General features: G+C 28.9%; 1 protein-coding gene and 1 long non-coding RNA gene across 3 annotated transcripts in view; one reads left to right on the top strand and one right to left on the bottom strand.

Moving 5' to 3' along the window:
* Positions 1-897: 897 nt before the first annotated feature.
* Positions 898-18,407, top strand: part of LOC111877674 (uncharacterized) — a 35,117-nt gene continuing 17,607 nt past the window's right edge. Inside the window, exons 1-4 of one of the 2 annotated variants that reach the window (XR_002845502.3) lie at positions 898-1,338; positions 2,400-2,471; positions 6,554-6,643; positions 16,354-16,556. This is a non-coding gene — a long non-coding RNA (uncharacterized LOC111877674). Of the gene's footprint in view, positions 1,339-2,399; positions 2,472-6,553; positions 6,644-16,353; positions 16,557-18,407 lie in introns of those variants that run through there. The other variant, XR_006192832.2, reaches the window with a different exon arrangement.
* LOC111877664 (abscisic acid 8'-hydroxylase 4) lies at positions 3,932-6,600 on the bottom strand. Its single transcript, XM_023874183.3, has 9 exons — positions 6,274-6,600; positions 5,833-6,154; positions 5,595-5,744; positions 5,257-5,505; positions 4,991-5,080; positions 4,821-4,899; positions 4,595-4,701; positions 4,355-4,473; positions 3,932-4,248 (listed from the first exon to the last, which is right to left on the bottom strand). The coding sequence occupies exons 1-9, from the start codon at positions 6,471-6,473 to the stop codon at positions 4,155-4,157; spliced, it is 1,410 nt and encodes a 469-aa protein (XP_023729951.2). The 5' UTR covers positions 6,474-6,600; the 3' UTR covers positions 3,932-4,154.

Below are 18,407 nucleotides of genomic sequence, written 5' to 3'. Positions count from 1 at the left end.
TTTATTATGTTAATTTTATCAAATAACACAAAAAAATAAACATTACATGGAAACGGTAAGATTACGATCATGTCCTTAATGAATTAATTTTGATTTAATGCTCCACCTTTGGTTGTTAGGTTTTTGGGAAACTATGAGTTCTCAACCGATCTCACCCTATATATATATATATATATATATATATATATATATATATATATATATATATATATATATATATATATATATATATATATATATATATATATATATATATATATATATATATATTGAATGCTTGGGTCCTTGAAAAATGACTAATGAGGTTGATTTTAATGTAATATTTTCTTGGCCATATATGACCAATGAGGCTAACCTCCATTTCAGGGACGAAATTGTTTATGATGCGATAGCAATGCCTTCATTCAGACGAAAAGGTAATTAATCTGATAATAAATGTATGATCCGTGTTTTTCTGTCTAAACGAACGTGCGTAATTGTTATAAACTCTACTGTATAGTCATTCATTGGTATTTTACTTGACGGTTACAACAATATTATGTGGTTTCCATAAAACGTCGTATTGATTTGATTGATTTTAATTCTTAACAACTTGCATAATTATGTTTCATATTTAAATCTAGAAACATCTATGATTTGCAAATCTATAGCTTTCTTTCAAATGGAGTTGTTGACTGGGGGAGTAATATACAATATCATTATTAGTTACTTTACCATGAAGCCCATGGTGGTAGGCCATCAATAATAATGTTATATGCACCTGCTAAGGACCTTTCAACATGTTGACATATTTCAATTATTGATAATATATTGATGGTGTTCAATAATTTTGAAACATGCCTCTCTCTATATATGTATACTTGTGGTTCCTTTCGCAAACAAAAATAACAAAAATACTTGATTCTCAGGATATGAATCATTTTAATCTCTTCCACATCAACACCATATCAACCATCGATCAAATATTTTTACCATTGGTTAACTACCTTTCTTATTCCTTCCATCTTAGCACAATGTACAAATACTAAAGCAAAAACTTGTTATTTTGGAATTACCAAAATAGGCCTATAATGAATTTATGATATTATGATAGTGAAAAACGTCAAAAACCTAATAAGTTAATAGTAACAAAAACGAAAAACTTATGGTCGGAGTCGGACTGGATCAATGTGGTGTGGGCCAGAAAGTTAAAAACGAACCCGACCTGGTATTTTATTATTATTATTTTTTGAAACTGAGTTGCGAAAGTATTTTTATTGTGTAGCTTCAAATCAGGTCAGAGGGGGGTACGATGATTCTGTAGCTTCAGAAGTTTGCCGCCAATTTGATCAACACATTGTAAGCTCTTTCACGCACTCTCCCACCTGATTTCGTACAACTGATTATCGCTTCCAGATGATCGTAGTGATCAATGATATCATATGGTATTCAGATGCTAAAATCGGACCTAAAATTGATTCACGAAATAGATTTGGGTTTGAAATTATAATCGCATTTAGTTTGTGCCTTTTATTATTTTAAAATTGCATAATGAAATTTTGTCTCCGGAAATCTGACATATCAATCGCATGAATTCTGTTGAATATATAATGCATTCCGTTATATATATTAAACTCTTGATTTGTGGAATGTAAGCTAGTAGTTTTCTTAGTACAAATCAATATTAGTGCCTTAGTTAACTTTAAAACCGATTAGAGCGATTCTGTTAGTTGAAAGTTATTGATATTCACAATTGCACATGAAACTCAAAGATTAAGCAATTTGGCAAGCAAAAGTCATGACTTAGGAGAGGTTAATGTTTTTGTTGTGCTTTTTGCAAAGCGTATCTCATTTTGTTGTTTGTAGTTTATTGCCATAACAAATCATGTTACAAAATTTACTTTAGCAGTTTTAGTATTTTAGTGGATATGGAATGTTTTTGTTAAAGGCTGATGATTGTAATGGAAATGTAACACCCAAATTTCAAAGCAACTTAGTAACTCAAAATCAACTTAAAACCATTAATTCTACTTCATGTTGTCACATAACTCATAACTGATATTAGACTAATATGTTATCACATAACATATGCCTCCTGTTGAAGTTTTAAGCTTAAAATAGGCTAACATTTTGGAACTTAGAAATTGAAAATACTGTTTTAGATGTTGGAAAAAGATCTTATATCGTACTATAGAACAGTAGTTCACATGAACAATAATAAATGTTCTATTTGTGGTCCTTCCAAGGTGATGAGATTAGATATGGCATGCTATTTTCGTATCTCCTTATCTTGATTAGACATATTGGTCTTGAATATATGGTGTATTCAATGTTTAGAAGATTCCTGAAAGCTTGAGGTCCTTGAGAAATGACTAATGAGGTTGATTAATGTAATCTTTTTTTGGCCTTATATGATCAAGGAGGCTAACCTCCATTTCAGGGACGAAATCGTTTCCGATTTGATACTTCAATGCCTTCCTTCATACAAACAGGTAACCTGATAGATGTATGAGTTGTGTTTTTCTTTTGAAAGTAATGTGCGTAATTGTTAAAAACTCTATCATATAGTCATTGTTTAGTATCGTATGGTCTATATCATTTCCTTGATAATCACAATCATATCAATGTGATTTCTTGAAAACATTGCATTGATTTGATCTATTTTCTTGAAAACTTGCACAATGCTTCATATTTTAAAGCTAGAAACCTAGAAACATCAATGTTTTGCAACATTAATTTAGTAATTTACCTATAGCTTTCTTTCCAATGTAGTTGTTGAGTAGGGGAGTATTATACAATGTCATTATAAACACTTTTTACCATGAAGCCCATGATGGTAGGCCATCACTCATAATGTTATATGCATCTACCAACTACTAAGGACCTTTCAACATGTTGACAAATCTCAATTATTGATAATAGTGATGGAGCTCAATAATTTTGAAACATGCCTCTATATATCTACTCTTGTGATTCCTTTTGCAAATGTGAATTCTTCTTTGTAGCTCCCTTCGCAAGAAAATTTTGCCAGATAGTTGGATGTAATATTCCATATCAGTTTGTATTTTGCTAGCCTTTTTCCATTATTGGGTTGGGTTGGGTGGGTGGGTAATGAGCCAAAATGGGTAAAATTTTAGGATGGTTCATGATATGTTGGGTCGACCCGCCAACACCTTTTTGGGTCTTTTTAGTTGGAAGTTGTAAAAGTTAATGTATTGAACATGAGGGGTAATCACTAAGATGACAAAATGGAGGTTTTAGAACACAAAATGGCCATATTTTGGGAAACTATCACAAAATAATCACCTATTTGGTAAAATGGATTTTATGAAATTACTTTGATTTGTAAAATTACTTTATGAATGGTCCCCACTACAAAAATGTTCATTTGCTATTTATTTTGCAAAACAATAGGTGTTTTGAAAAATACAAATAATTTCAGAAAATTTTATTGTGAAATTGCTCATATTTTGTTTTGTTTTGTTTTTTTTTTTTTTTTTTCATATTTTCTTAAAATATTAATAATTGCGTAATATAATTGGATTTTTTTGTTGAAAATGTACAGAAAAGTAATTAGATAATTTTGCAAAACCCATTCTGATAAACGGGTGGTTATTTTCTGTTAGTCTCCCAAACAAATGATCATATGCTTTTCTAACACCTCCCATTTTTGTCACTTTAGTGATTACCTCTAATTATGATTACAGTAACTATTATGAACATAAGCATCCAACTTCTATAACAAAACAATGTTGGATGTTGTAAACTTTACAACATCCAACATTCTTTTGTTATAGAAGTTGGATGCTTATGTTAATAATAGTTACTGTATGAGTTATAATATCTGTGTTGTGATAGTAAAATCACATTAGAAGCTAAATGTTAACAGTTATTCCCACCATGCTCTTATAACAATCCAAAATAGATAGATGATTAAAAGTAAGTATGAAGATTTGGTTAAGATAGGAAGCAAATATTTATCTTCTTTATTAGAGCTTTCTTTATTGATACATACATATAGACACAATGATAATAAGTAAAGATGCATCTGTTATATATATCTATATCATGAATACATATACAATACAAATGTGATATACAGAAAGTATTAAATACATGTAGCTAAACCCTGTAAAAAAGTAGGGCATGCAGTATGCACTAGACATTATTAACTGTCAAATTTCTTTCTTGAATCTAGCTTGAAGCCCATGTTCTGGAATTGGAAATGGACTATACTGTATAAAGTTTGTTGAACCCACCAATTCCCACCTGTTATTTAACAAAAAAAAAAAAAAAAAATCAACATGGTCAAATTACCAAAATACCCTCCATAATTATTTAACATATTAACATCATATATAATATATATACCTACCTATACTTTGTAAGCATGTGGTGTAGTAAAACAAGCATCTCAACTTTTGCAAGTTCATTTCCTGGACATGCATGTATTCCATTGCCAAATGGCATGTATGTATTAGGTTTTGGAGGATTCTGCGAGAATGGAAATAAAGAGATTAAATAAAACTCATAAAAATCATTATCAACTTTTGTGTAAATGGTTTAATCAACAGGGACTGAAACTGTAACTTTGGGCAGGTGTTGCATTCCATACCTCAAATCTAAAGGGATCAAAGATTCCAGGATCCGTGAAAAATTCAGGATTGTGATGAATGTTCCGGAACAACGGCATCACTTTCCAACCTTTTGGGATAAGATATCCTGTTTGTTTATTTACAAATTACAATTATAATTACATCATCACACATTAATTAATTAATTAATTAAAATCACTTACTAAATATGTCTAAATCTTTTAAATTAATCTTTCTTTTACTCACCTTCGTATTCAACATCAACTGTCGCCTCCCTGAAAGTAAAAGATATAATACTTGCCTTCCTCAGAGTCTCTAGTATTACCTGAAATTGATTATCATTAATTAAAGATTTAACTTATATACTACACCAAAAAGATTAAAATGACAAGAATCCAAGGTTTATAACTCCATACTCTATATGTTAGAGGCATTTGTCTTGTCTTTGACCAAGTCAACCCCTGTTCCTCTCCATTTTCAGATTCACATAGTGCCTTCTGCTCTGCCTGCCATTATGTATTCCACCAGTAGAAATTCTTCAGTAAGTTCATTCTCATTCTATAAAACAGATTTACATATATATATATATATATATATATATATATATATATATATATATATATATATATATATATGTTAAAATTATTGAAAAAGTACATTGCTATAATCAGATTAATCTCACCTTAACAAAATCTAGAAGTTTTGGATCATCATGAAGATATTTGAGTATCCATGTTAGGACACTAGCTGTTGTATCTTGAGCTGCAAAAAGTACCCCGATAATATTATCCGCTATTTGTTCATCACTTAATGTATTTCCCATTTCGTCCCTGAAGTTCAAGAGTTGTCCCAAGAGATTGCTTGCTAACCATTTCTTCTCCTTCCTTTCTTGGACAATCTCACCAATAATCCGATTCAGTCTTCTTCTTGCCTTCACATTTTCACATCAATCAATCAATAATTTATATAATAAATGAAAAACCATACAATATATATATATTTTAAAAAAATCTTATTTACCTTTAAAGCTTTATGATATGCGGTTCCTGGAAGGCTTGTTGGGAAACAATTGTAACCTTTTTCTAATATGCTATAATTCTCCTTCAACTCTTGTGTATATTTCTTCTCCAACTGACCAAAGATTGACAAAACTCCTACCTCAAAAGCAAACTGTAGAGAATATATATATATATATATAAAATTATAAATACTTATATATATTTGTAATTAAAAATGATATACTCATATATATACGTACCTTTTTCATCTGGAGGAAGGTGTTAATGACTTGACCGTTTGACCATGATTGAAGGCTAGAAATGGCGATATTTTCAATATCCTTGATCAACTTTCTAGATGCTTCTGGAGAAAATGAGGTTTGAACTAGCTTTCTCATGCGAGCATGATAATTGCCTTGATGAAAAAACAGGGCTGAAGGTCCGATTAAGTTTTCTTTACTTTTTGGGTATGTGGGTTTGAATAAGTGAGGGTGAGTCACTAGCACAAAACGAGCTGCTTCAGGGCTTGCTAGCATGACACAAGGGTACCCAAGTATTCTGGTTTTGAATATATCTCCATACCTGATCATGGGAAATCAAACAACATTATATATCATATTTTTTATATTTATTTCTGCATGCGTACGTGTGATATATATTTATGCATGTGATATGTGATATATGATATATGATATACGAACCTTTTCTGCTTTGAGGCGAAAAAAATATTGGGGTCTTGTGAATACATTTGGAGAGTTTCACCAATGCAAGGCCACCCCATTGAACCTGGAGGAAGCCTGGCTGTTTGTTTGTGCCTCCTTTTTTCTTTCTTGAATAAACAGTATGATAAAAGAGAAGCTAGAAACATAATTAAATAAAAAATAGTAGTGAAAAGCTTCATTAATATTTAATACACCTCTCTCTCACTCTCTGATTTTGTTTGGTTTTATTGGGCTAATGAAGGGAGAATATCGGATGTAGGATGCTTGGTGTTGCTGGAGAAGAAGAGCCTTTTAGTGGGAGGCCAAAAGGGTGATGGGGTTTATATAGAGACAGATCAACCAGAAAGAGGTAAATTCCAGATATATTTTACGTATTTTCCATGCCAATCGTTTCTTTAATTTCCAAACTATATATATATATATATATATATATATATATATATATATATATATATATTATATATATATATATATATATATATATATATATATATATATATATATATATACGGACCCAATAGTAAGGTCAACTACCCTCTCTAAATTCAAATTATTTTTTAGTTCAAAATCCATATTGACTTTTTGTCTTTTCCTCAAAAGTATATAGTATATACCGTTAGTGTATAAAAATCGGCAACTCCACACGACCTTTCATTCAAAAATTATTTTCTCTCGTCCACATGTGTAATCATTAACAACAACCTGATTTCAGTTTTATAGGACGTCCTTCACAACCCAGCCTTTTATTCAACAAATTCTTATCAACAATTAATCTTTATACTATTTAAGATAATAACAAATATATTGAAACTATTTCATTTCAAAACAAACTAATTAAACCGCTCACACACACACACAGTTGACTTCAATGATTTTTTAAACCATAAAATCAAGAAACCAATGTTGGCCTAGAGAAAAAATGATTAAGGGCCAAAAGAAGGATTGTATATTTAGATGTTGAACGCACTTGCATTAGATTATAAAAAAAAAAAGTGTTTTGAAAAAAAAAGTTTAGATCATATTTTTTATGGAAAAAAAACTAAATATACCAAAATTTATAATTTTTTGTCTTTTATAAAAAACATCCATATTGACATATAAGTTTTTTTTGTTTTTTTTTTGTGAATCTAAACTTTATATAATTCAGTTTTTAGTATTTGGACTGTGAATCTGAGTTGTTATTTCAAAACTTTGATCATTCATAAAATAATTTAGTGAGATTTACGAATGAACCACTTACATCCACATCCAAATTTAAATAAATAGTCGTATTTACATATGAATCGAAGTATATTTAATTGTAATTTTATGCTATTTCAACGTTTTGATTATTTATAAACTAGCTTTGCTAGATTCGCAAGTGAATTTATCACAAATTCACATGTAAATTTACTATAATCCACATATCAATATCAGATAGGGGTGTTCATAACCGGATATTCGAAAATTCGGATATCCGAAATTTCGGATAGTTGATTTTTGGTATCCGATTCCGTATCCGAAATTTCGGATATCCGAATTTCGGATATCCGAAATTTCGGATACGGAATCGGATACCAAACCGGATATCCGAAAAATTGAAATTTTGTTAAAATTTGAAAAACATATGAAGTTTTTAAGTTAAAAATACATATTTTTAAATTAGAAAGGCATATGAAGTAATATAGGTATTTAATTAAGGGTGTTATCAATATGTTTTAGTTACTAAAATTCATATCATAAGACATATGCGACTAAAATAACAAATAATGTATAAAATAAAACCAAAATTTTCGGATATCGGATATCTGAATTATCCGAAAAATCTGAAAAGCATTATCCAATTCTGATTCCGAAAAATTGGATATCCGAAATTTCGGATATCCGATTTTTCGGATAATTCGGATTCGGAATTTCGGAATTTCGGATCGGAATTTCGGATACGGATATTTTTGAACACCCCTAATATCAGATGACCAGATTCACAGATTCACATTGTAGTTGCCAAACACTTTAATTATACAGATTTGGGATTCACACTTTGCATTTGAACTAGTTGGAAGGTTTTTTATTTTTTATTTATTTTTAATTCAATATGGATGCCTATTTATAGAAACTGAAAAATTATGAATTTTCATATGTTATTTTTTTTTCGATAAAAATTAATTATAAAAACTAAAAAACAAGAAATAAGTTTTTTTTATAATTGTATGGCAACGTATGCATGCACGTCCACTATTTGTAATAGAATTATGGACGAAATTGGTTCATTCCTTTATGGTTAAAAGTGTTATTAATTGATTTGTTACACACACTAGGTGTGAGACCTGTGTACTACACGGATTTATTAAAAAAATATCAAGGTGTAAACATTTAACATTTTTAAAATAAATTTAGAAAAAAATACAAACGAAATTGGGAATTATTAAGTAACTTAATATATATTAATAAAAAACTATTGAAATATTTTAAATAACTGTGTTGAATATGACGTTGTAAATAGTAACCATTATTTAAAGTAAACTTTCAAAATAAATGTTAATCATGAATTTTCAAAGACTTTTTTAATACAACATTATATGTCTTAATGCTAAGTTTACCGTTATTGTCTAAAGACTTTTTTTTATTGAAGAAATGTTTTTTTTTAATTCTTAATAAACTCTATATTAGTAGTGTTATGTGTCAATTTAAATTTTTTTATCTTATAAGATATTTAAAAAAATCCGTCTCTATTACTTAAATAATTTACATATATAGCCCTTCAAGAATGTATATATGTATACTTATAAAAACTTAACTATACATGTGTATAGCATATCCTTATGCCACGTATAATATCTCCAAATTTCCATGTATACATATGAACATTTATTTTGAAATAAGTTATCAAGTCTCTCTTTTTTTCAATTTAGAAAAAAACGGTATAGTGAGTGTGTACAGAGACATAATTTTAGGAAGTAAATTATGAAAGATATGTTTTTTTAGAAAGTCTTAATAAACTTTATATCAATACTCTTAGGTGTCATTTAAAAAAAATCTTATAAAATATTTCTAAAAAAATAATGGTATTTTGGCTATGTTTATTGCCAAAAATGTAGTGATTATATTATGGAAAGAAAGTTAATTTTAGAAAGAATTAATAAATTTATATTAGTATTAGTTGGCATTTTTAAAAACCGAAAAACACCATATAATGACAAGTATAATATAAGTAAATCAAAATTACAAGAAAATGTCATATATCAAAATGGAGGAGAAGATGACATGTGGTAAAAAGATTTTTATTTATTAGGTTACTAGTTGTGAGACCCATTACATGTGTTAATTAAAAAAAATATATATAAAGGTTAAAATATTTGAAAATTTTGAATTTATAAGAAAATAAAAAAAATAATGAAATATTATAATGTAAATGTTTTTTATCTTTTAAATTTAAACAAATAATTTAAATAAATAAACAATATAAACTAATGAGCTTTAGTTTTGGGAATTTTGAAATTAAAAGGTAAGTTGATTAATAAAATTGATATCCATTTATTACCACATTTATTGCAATTATTATGTTAAAATATTATGTGGAATTTGATAAAATAAAAAACTTATAAAATGGCATATGGAAAAAAAAATTAATTCAAAATAACCACAAAATGACATTTGGCAAATTGAATGAGTGTGACAAATGGCAAACAAAACCTTCATTTATTAGAGTACTAGGTGTGAGACCCGTATGTTATACGAGTTTGATAAAACAAAAATTAAATTAGAAGTTTAAACAAAAATTTATTTAAATTTGAAATTTAAAATTTAAAATTTGAATTTAAAAGGAAACATATTAAATACTAAATGAGTACAAATATTGTAATTTATTGGTTATTTTCAATTAAAGCAATGATTAATTGAGGTGTAAATATGATTTCTTAATTAAGAAAAGATAAAAAAAAAAAAAATAAGAAAATGACAAATGGAAAAAACATTTAATCAGAAGTACCAAAAAATGACATTTATCCAAGTTAATGAGAGAGTGACATTTGTCAAAATAATTTTCATTTATTAGGGAGGATATATATATATATATATATATATATATATATATATATATATATATATATATATATATATATATATATATATATATATATATATATACACACTAGGTGTGAGACCTGTATAATTAATATCACATAAGACAATCCCAATTGAACCAAATCATTATGCCAAGACTGCAACGCATGCCTTTGTGTCTAAAATTTTTCCTAAGACCCCCCCCCCCCCCCTCCTCAATTCTAAATACTTACAATCATCATAAACACTCGGCAGTTCTTTTGAACAACGCTCATTTTATGCATCCCTCTGAATCCATCCGCATAAAACTTCCTAACCTCAATGTATTTTTGGTCCAACAACCCAAGCATACATAATCTAGAAAATTACAACTTTTCGATACCACAATAGACCTCTTTGGAATTCTTCACGTCTTTAATAATTTGATCTTGATTTCCTTGAATTCACCACCTTTTTCGTTTGATTTTTGGTATCTTCAAATTTTTTGAATTTCTTCAGAACTTTGATCTTTTGATCTTCACTTTGATTGTTCCAAAATTCTTACAACTTTTCTTGTAATTTTCTCTCTTTTGTTTTACATGTATCTCATTTTTTTTTTCACTCAAAACCTACATGCTTAAGTAGGGGGGCTCAACTTCAACATTTATTGGTTAAATATATTAGTCTTCTTGGATATATTTCAAGTATACTATGCTAAACATATTGCGATCTTCAAACTAAGCGAGATTGTGTTTTTGTCTCATGATATCACTAGAATAAAGGGGGCCATAAATGCACTATAACGTGTAGAGGCTCAACTAAACATTTTGGTTCTTCATAAAATCTTCAAACCTAATACTAGCTTGAACCCTAATTGCTTTATCAAAATTTTCTAAATTAGCCCTAGCAATTTTAATGCAAAAATTTCAAAATTTTAAAAATTTAACTAAAATAACCGACCCATACCCCACACTTAATTTATGCAATGTCCTCATTGCATGTTATGCATGATAAAGAACATAAAATAAAAAGAGAATTGGAACAAACTCCCCTGTGATAGTAGTGCGAAGTTGATATTCTGTCTTTAAGCTCCATCTTCAATTGACTTTAGACATGAGAACAACTCATCCATGTCTTGGGTGTCAAAATCTCGTGTGGTACAACTCCAATTATAAGAGAAAAAACTCTTGGAAATGCTGTGAAAATGATCTCCAAAGAAAAGAACCTATGCCCGTATCAAATGTGGTCAAATTGTGAACTTCAAAATAGAATTAACGAGTGACTCGTCGAGTAGATATACTGACTCGCCGAGTTGTAGCGTAACTGACAGAAAAGTCGCGAAATTTCACATGGACTCGTCAAGTCCATAAGATGCACTCGACGAGTAAACCGCTGTGTGGAGAAATTTGTATTCTGCCCAGGTCCGTTTCTGATGTATGGGGGTAATATAAACTAATACTTTCCCTCATTTTTCTTCAGTCAATAAATACTCTATAACTTGACTCAAAACTTCGTTTTCTCTCTTGCCTAGACTCGACTTCTTACCTGGTTAGCCTTGACTCTATACCCTCACATGCAATCCTAAGCCTCAAACTAAAAAGATCAAAGCAACCACAAGTGATAGAAAACAAAAACATCCTAAATAATCCCAGCTACCATAAGTTCAAAATAAAACAATCAAAACAAACAAAAATAAAAAGTATCTTTAACCAAACATATAAAAGTAAAATTAAATCAAGCAAAATGAAAAATAAAAAGAAAAGCAAACTCTAATGACGGGTTGCCTCTCGCAAGCGCTTCTTTTTGTGCGAGTCTTGAGCTGGACTCCTAACTTAATAAACTTCCAATAAACTCAATGTCAATCCATCCGTTGCATTGAATATTTTCTTTAGACCAATTTGTAAAATTTGGCTATTTGCTTCAAAAATTGGCCAAACGAGATTGAATTCATGTGACCCAAGAATCTTGACAAGGGTGGGAACCGGTCAGGTACTAATCAGAAATGGATCGCGCTTCAGAATTTTCTCCAAAGTTGGAATCGTCACCCCATGCTTCGAAACACAAACTGGAAATACAGGGGGCCATGTCGTGGTAATGGTCAAACTACAGCTTGGTTCCTACAATTCAACTTGTTATTGTTCTTCGTCTGACCCTTCTACCAACAACCTTTCCAGCTCCTCTAAATCTCTTTTTGGATTAAATTATTCATCTTGTAACTTTAGCTCTTATGACTCAGATTGTTCTTGTTCATTAGGCAAGATGTTATCTAACCATCTTCCAAATTTCTTCAAATCATCATCTGAGTCATACTCCTCATCTTCTTGCTCAATTTCCTGTACTACTTCCTCGAGAAAAACATCAAAAGCATCGAGATTTGGAAAATACATAATAAATAAAAATAAAAATTAAACTATATAAAAAAATAATCAACAAATAAAATAAAAAATGATAACAATTAGCAAATAAAATTAACTATTTAGAACCATTCCCGGCAACGACGCCAAAAACTTGATATGTGTGGAATGCACTAGTTTTAATCTTACTAACTTAGACACAGAAACAAACACACGAAAGACAGTGCACCTATCGATTAGCAGCTTAGTTTAGGTAAGTAGGGAATCGAACACAGGGAACAGTAAACAAGGAGTAAATTACACGAATGGTCCCTATGGTTTAGGGTAATTTGCGCATTTGGTCCCTAACATTTTTTTTAACTCGGAAGGTCCCTACTTTTTGTTTTTTTACGCGTTTGGTCCCTTTCTTAACGAAACAACCTATTTTGCCCTTATTTTTTAATTTATTTAAATAAACACACCACCAACCTCATCCTCCACACCTTACCTTACCTACCCCACAATTTTTTCCTATTTTAATAATAGTCTTTTTAGGTAAGATGAGGACCAAGCGCGTAACAAAAACAAATAGTAGGGACCAATGGCGTAACAAAAACAAACAATAGGAACTTTCCGAGTTAAAAAAATAAGTTAGGGACCAAATGTGCAAATTACCTCAAACCCTAAGGACCATTCGTGTAATTTACTTTAAAACAAGTAAAAAGAAAGGGTTTTCTCTAGTTTTGCAAGACTAGAAACTTAAGTATTTAACTAATACTCAACTAAGCAACTAACAACTAAACAAACGAAAATCAACTAAATTCAATAATGGAAAAGACTTTTGTTTAGGTTTTGGATCATTTATTCATATGGTTGATTTTATGACAAGTGTAATGGATTAATTAGCATTTGGCTACCGATTAGTGTGATTAGGTTCACGTTCGCTATTACTAATCCTTAGAAAACAAATCAGTTTAAGCAGTAATCAAATGATTAAACTAATAGATTTTCTAGTTTATTGATTCGGGTTAAATAAGACTTGTAGTAGCTAATCAAATTGCTAATTCAATTAACCTCTTGTTGATGGTTCGTCACACAAGCTCAGACATTAATTTACCTATTTTCTAATTAACCCTAGTTTCACGTTCGCTATTCCTAGGCATATAACAATGTTTTCACACAAATTATATGAGATTAGCAATCAAGAGATGTTAATGCAACTTAATATGTTGGTTAATTAACAGAAAATAATTGTAATTAACACATAAGGTTCTTTAACAAACTTTACAAAACAAAATCACCAAATTAAATTAATCCAATCATAAAATCAAATCATATTCATGAAGTTATCTATCCTAAACAGAAGTTATGAGTTTTTGGCTCATAATTAAAGTAGAAAACAACTCAAAAACGAATCAATTGATGCAAACATAATTTAAACAAAAGATTAAGTAAAGAGTACACTTGAATTGCCTTGATCTCCCCAAAATCGAATGATTAGACTTGATCTTCAAGTTCTAGAGCTCCAGCAGTAGTTTGAATCGTAAATTATCCTTCAAGGGTTCCCAAGAGAGGTCCCAAATTCGTGAATTAAAGCCCTTTATATAGTTTCTGAAAACAGGGGCTACTCGTCGAGTCTATATACCGACTCGGCGAGTCCACCACTTAAAATCCGTATACTATAAGAACTCTTATTTGTTCGTGAATCTTCGAGCCTACTCGGCGAGTAGGCACCCAACTCGTCGAGTTCTTCAAGGTTTTTCTTTCTTCAATTCCCGAGCTTCCTATAACTTTTTCTGCTTCCTTTCGATTCCGAGCTCATCTTTTAGGCTACAAATACATTTTAAACATATTTAAATACATTTTGTTCATAATTTGCAATAAAATAGCCAAAAAGTATTAAGATTTAACACAAAATATGACTAATTATGCACATATCAGTAATACATGAGTTTTTTTTTAATTAATATATTTTGTTAAGCATTACATGTTTTTCAATTAGAAATTTTGATTTGAATTTAAATTGAATTTAATATATTAATTGACAAATTACGTGAGAATTTATGGAGACATTTCAGTTTTCTTTATTTTCTTTATTATATTTTTAGATTAGATTTTTTGATAATTTAATAACAAAGCCAAAAAAAAACCACAAATTGCCAAGTGGATTTAAATGAAATTGAAAGTTAAAAAAAATGTCATGTTGCATATTAAATTAGGTGATGCAATGTGGCAAAAAAACCTTCATTTATTAGGTACTAGGTGTGAATCCCGTGTATTACACGGGTTGATTAAAAAAATATATCAAAGTTTAAATATTAAGAATTTTTTAAAATAAAATTTCAAAATAAATAGACATATTCTAATGAATAAATAGAATCACTATTAATAAGATCATTTATAATATTAATGATTGTTTTATCATATTCATTAAATTTATTATCATATTCAATGTATTTTAATATATCATATATATATTTTTTAAGATTCCTTGCATTTATTATCACATTAAATATATTTAATATTTTACATATATAAATTTAGTATTATGTGTCATATTAATTGATTTAATTAAAAAAAACACAAAATGATATGTGGATTTAAATTTAATCAAAAAATTTATAAAATTACATGTGGCAAATTTAATGAGAAGATGACATTTGGCAAAATGATTTTCATTTATTATGATAGATTAGTATATAAAAAAAGTTAAATATAAATGTCAAAATATTTGAAAACTTTGAATTTATAAAAAAATAAGAAAAATAATGAATTGTTATAATTGAAATGTTTTCTATCTTTTAAATTTAAATAAATAAATAAAAGAAACTAATAAGTTTTAATTTGGAAATTTTAAATTTAAACAAATAATTTAAATAAATAAACAAAAGAAACTAATAAGCTTTAATTTGAAAATTTTAAAAATAAAGGGTAAGTTTATTATTAAAATTGATATCCATTTATTACAACATTTATTGTAATTATTACATTAAAATATTATATGCAATTTAATAAAATAGAAAAACTCAAAAAATAACATATTGAAAATATATTAATTGAAAATAACCAAAAAATGAAATTGGACAAATTGATTGACAGTATGACATGTAGCAAAAAAAAACTTTTATTTATTAGAGAGTAATATATATATATATATATATATATATATATATATATATATATATATATATATATATAAAGTTTAATTTATAATCAGATAATTTTTCAAAAATATATATTCAACTACCAAAGAATGGGTGCCACGGCAACCTACCGAATATATATTTTTTGAACTTTCCTTTTTTGTGTATTACTGATTTTGAACTAGTTTATAGTGCTAATCAACCATAAACATAGTCGTAATATGTTTATATATGTGAATGTAGCTATCAATTCTTTTTTTTTTTTTTTCTATTTTTGCAATAAGCAAGCTATATTAAACTTGAAATCCAGTCTGTTTTATCAATGATTATTCATGTGAAAGGAAAATAAAAAATTGCAGTAGGTACTAGGTAGCGAAGTAAGTATGGGTTTCCTTTTGAACATGCATGCTGATCTAGAAGTCCCACTGGTCCCGATTACTTTCTGAATTGGGACGTTACTCATAAAATAAATTTAATGGTGAAAACAAATACCAATTCACAAACTTCTTAATTAATTAATTGGGTATATATCTTTGTTTTCATTCTTCCATTCCGTACAACAGATTCAGGTGCAAGAAATATCATCCACCAACTGAGTTCAGACAATTAGTTCTATATATAAATAAATAACTATGAATGATGCTCATCGTATAGTTATATTAAAGATAGATCCTTTAAGTAAGAAACGATGATTAATATTTTGGCAAGTACTATTCCAAAAGAGAAGAGTTTTACTTTTATATATATATGCATGCTAAAGGTCCAATGCCCTTATCTTCTCCATGCATTATTGATTGCTTCTTTAATGAGCTCTATTCCGTAACAGTTGCCTCCTATAGCATGTAAAACGACTAGAGCATCTAAGTTGGCCTCAAATAAGCAAAAAAACATCAATAAATTCTTGGAAACAAAAACTGGGAATACAATAGGAGAGAAGAGTTGTGTGGTTTGAAAACCATTCGCATTTACTACCGCATGGTATTGAAGGTAGCTGTAGGCCCCCCTAGGAATAATTGTTTTAACTTTTAAGCTCAAATTCTTGATTTTTCTCCCAAAAAGTTCATCGACTAGAAAGATTTTAATTTGCACATGTATTTGCTCACATCAAAATTAATTTGGTTCTATCATATATCAACCGACTTTTGAGTAATCAAAAAAATTTCAGCCGACCATGATAATTTCATAAATCATAATATCCATACATGTCGTCAGTGTGACATCATGAATATGAATGAGACATCAGGAGGATTCAGGACCACTTTCGCATTTACTGCCCACCCAAAATTGCGCCTTTTTCTAACTTGCTCCACACCATGAATCATCATCATCATCATCATCATGGTCATAGATTCCATATCATCACCATAGAAATTGCATGCTTTTGATTCATTTTATTCAACATTAAATATGCCCTTTATGTTTGAGTGCCCTATAGACAGTGTATGGAGAATGTCGATTTTACTCACTAGCAGTAACTATCAACACTTCTAGTGGTCCAATGTTGGTTTTTACAATACGTTTTATTTATTTGTTACAATTACAATAAGAAGGTTATTTAGAATACGCGCTCTTAAAATATATGTTCTTGAATTTTTTAAAGCATATGTATTCATATTATTATTATTTTTAAAAAGACGACCGTATTTTGGTTTTGGTTAGATTTTGTTGTCCTAAATGGAATTGTCGGTTTTCTAACAGGATTTGGTACTTTATCTTTGTACCAAACCTTATCTTTGGTGTATAACGGAAATATGATCCTTTTTTTATTGAGAAATTAAATATTCTTTTATTTTTTCTTTTTCTTTTTATCCATATGAAATGATGCTAATTGTTATATTTAAAACAATAATAATAATAAGATACTTGTTATAATTTCAAATGGTTAGGAAGATAAATAAGAAGAAAAATTGAAAGGTATTTAATTTCTCTTTTTTGCTATATAGGTTTATTTTCATATGATATTAAGTTTTATTTTAACTGACAAAAGAAAATTACAAATTCAATTCACACTAAAAAAAATACAAAAGTGAAGAGGGACAAACTACAAATAGGGGTGGCAAATCGGGCCATCGTGTCGTGTTTTTGTCTGACACGACACGACACGACAATGTTTTATGTAACACGAACACGACATGACACGATGTCGTGTTTTTTTTAACTGACACGAAAATGAACCGATTAAAAAATGACAAACATGACACGACAAAGATAACATAATAAAAAAATTAGTTTATTTAATCATATATAACACGACAAACACGACAAATAAATGTTAATCGTGTCAATTTCGTGTCAAATTTTAAACACGAACACGACACGACATCGTATTTTTTTACACTTAACACGAACACGACACGAACGAATTTGAATTTCAGTTTCGTCCCAATTTCGTTTTGTGTCGTGTCGTGTCAACAATTGCCACCCCTAACTACAAAGTATAAAGTGATCAAAATACTTAGAAAATTCAAAAATAGGTTGGATTGGATTTGGTTCAACCCTTTTTTAATTGGGTTCAAGATTTCAATTGAACCTGACATTTTTATTTATCTAGGTTGATACTTTTAACCCAATCTAATTTTTTAGATAAATAAGTTTTTATTGGATTGATATTTGTAGG

This window comes from Lactuca sativa, chromosome 5, assembly GCF_002870075.4.
Source record: "Lactuca sativa cultivar Salinas chromosome 5, Lsat_Salinas_v11, whole genome shotgun sequence".
NCBI lineage: Eukaryota > Viridiplantae > Streptophyta > Magnoliopsida > Asterales > Asteraceae > Lactuca > Lactuca sativa.
This window is presented reverse-complemented; position numbering and strand designations above follow the sequence as displayed.

Excerpts from the sequence above, each read along its gene's own strand:
- LOC111877664 (XM_023874183.3), bottom strand. The coding sequence starts at position 6,473 with ATGAAGCTTTTCACTACTATTTTTTATTTAATTATGTTTCTAGCTTCT. Across the intron at positions 5,506-5,594 it reads CATATCATAAAGCTTTAAAG|GCAAGAAGAAGACTGAATCG; the intron begins GTAAATAAGATT and ends GAAAATGTGAAG. Across the intron at positions 5,081-5,256 it reads AACTTCTAGATTTTGTTAAG|GCAGAGCAGAAGGCACTATG; the intron begins GTGAGATTAATC and ends ACATAATGGCAG.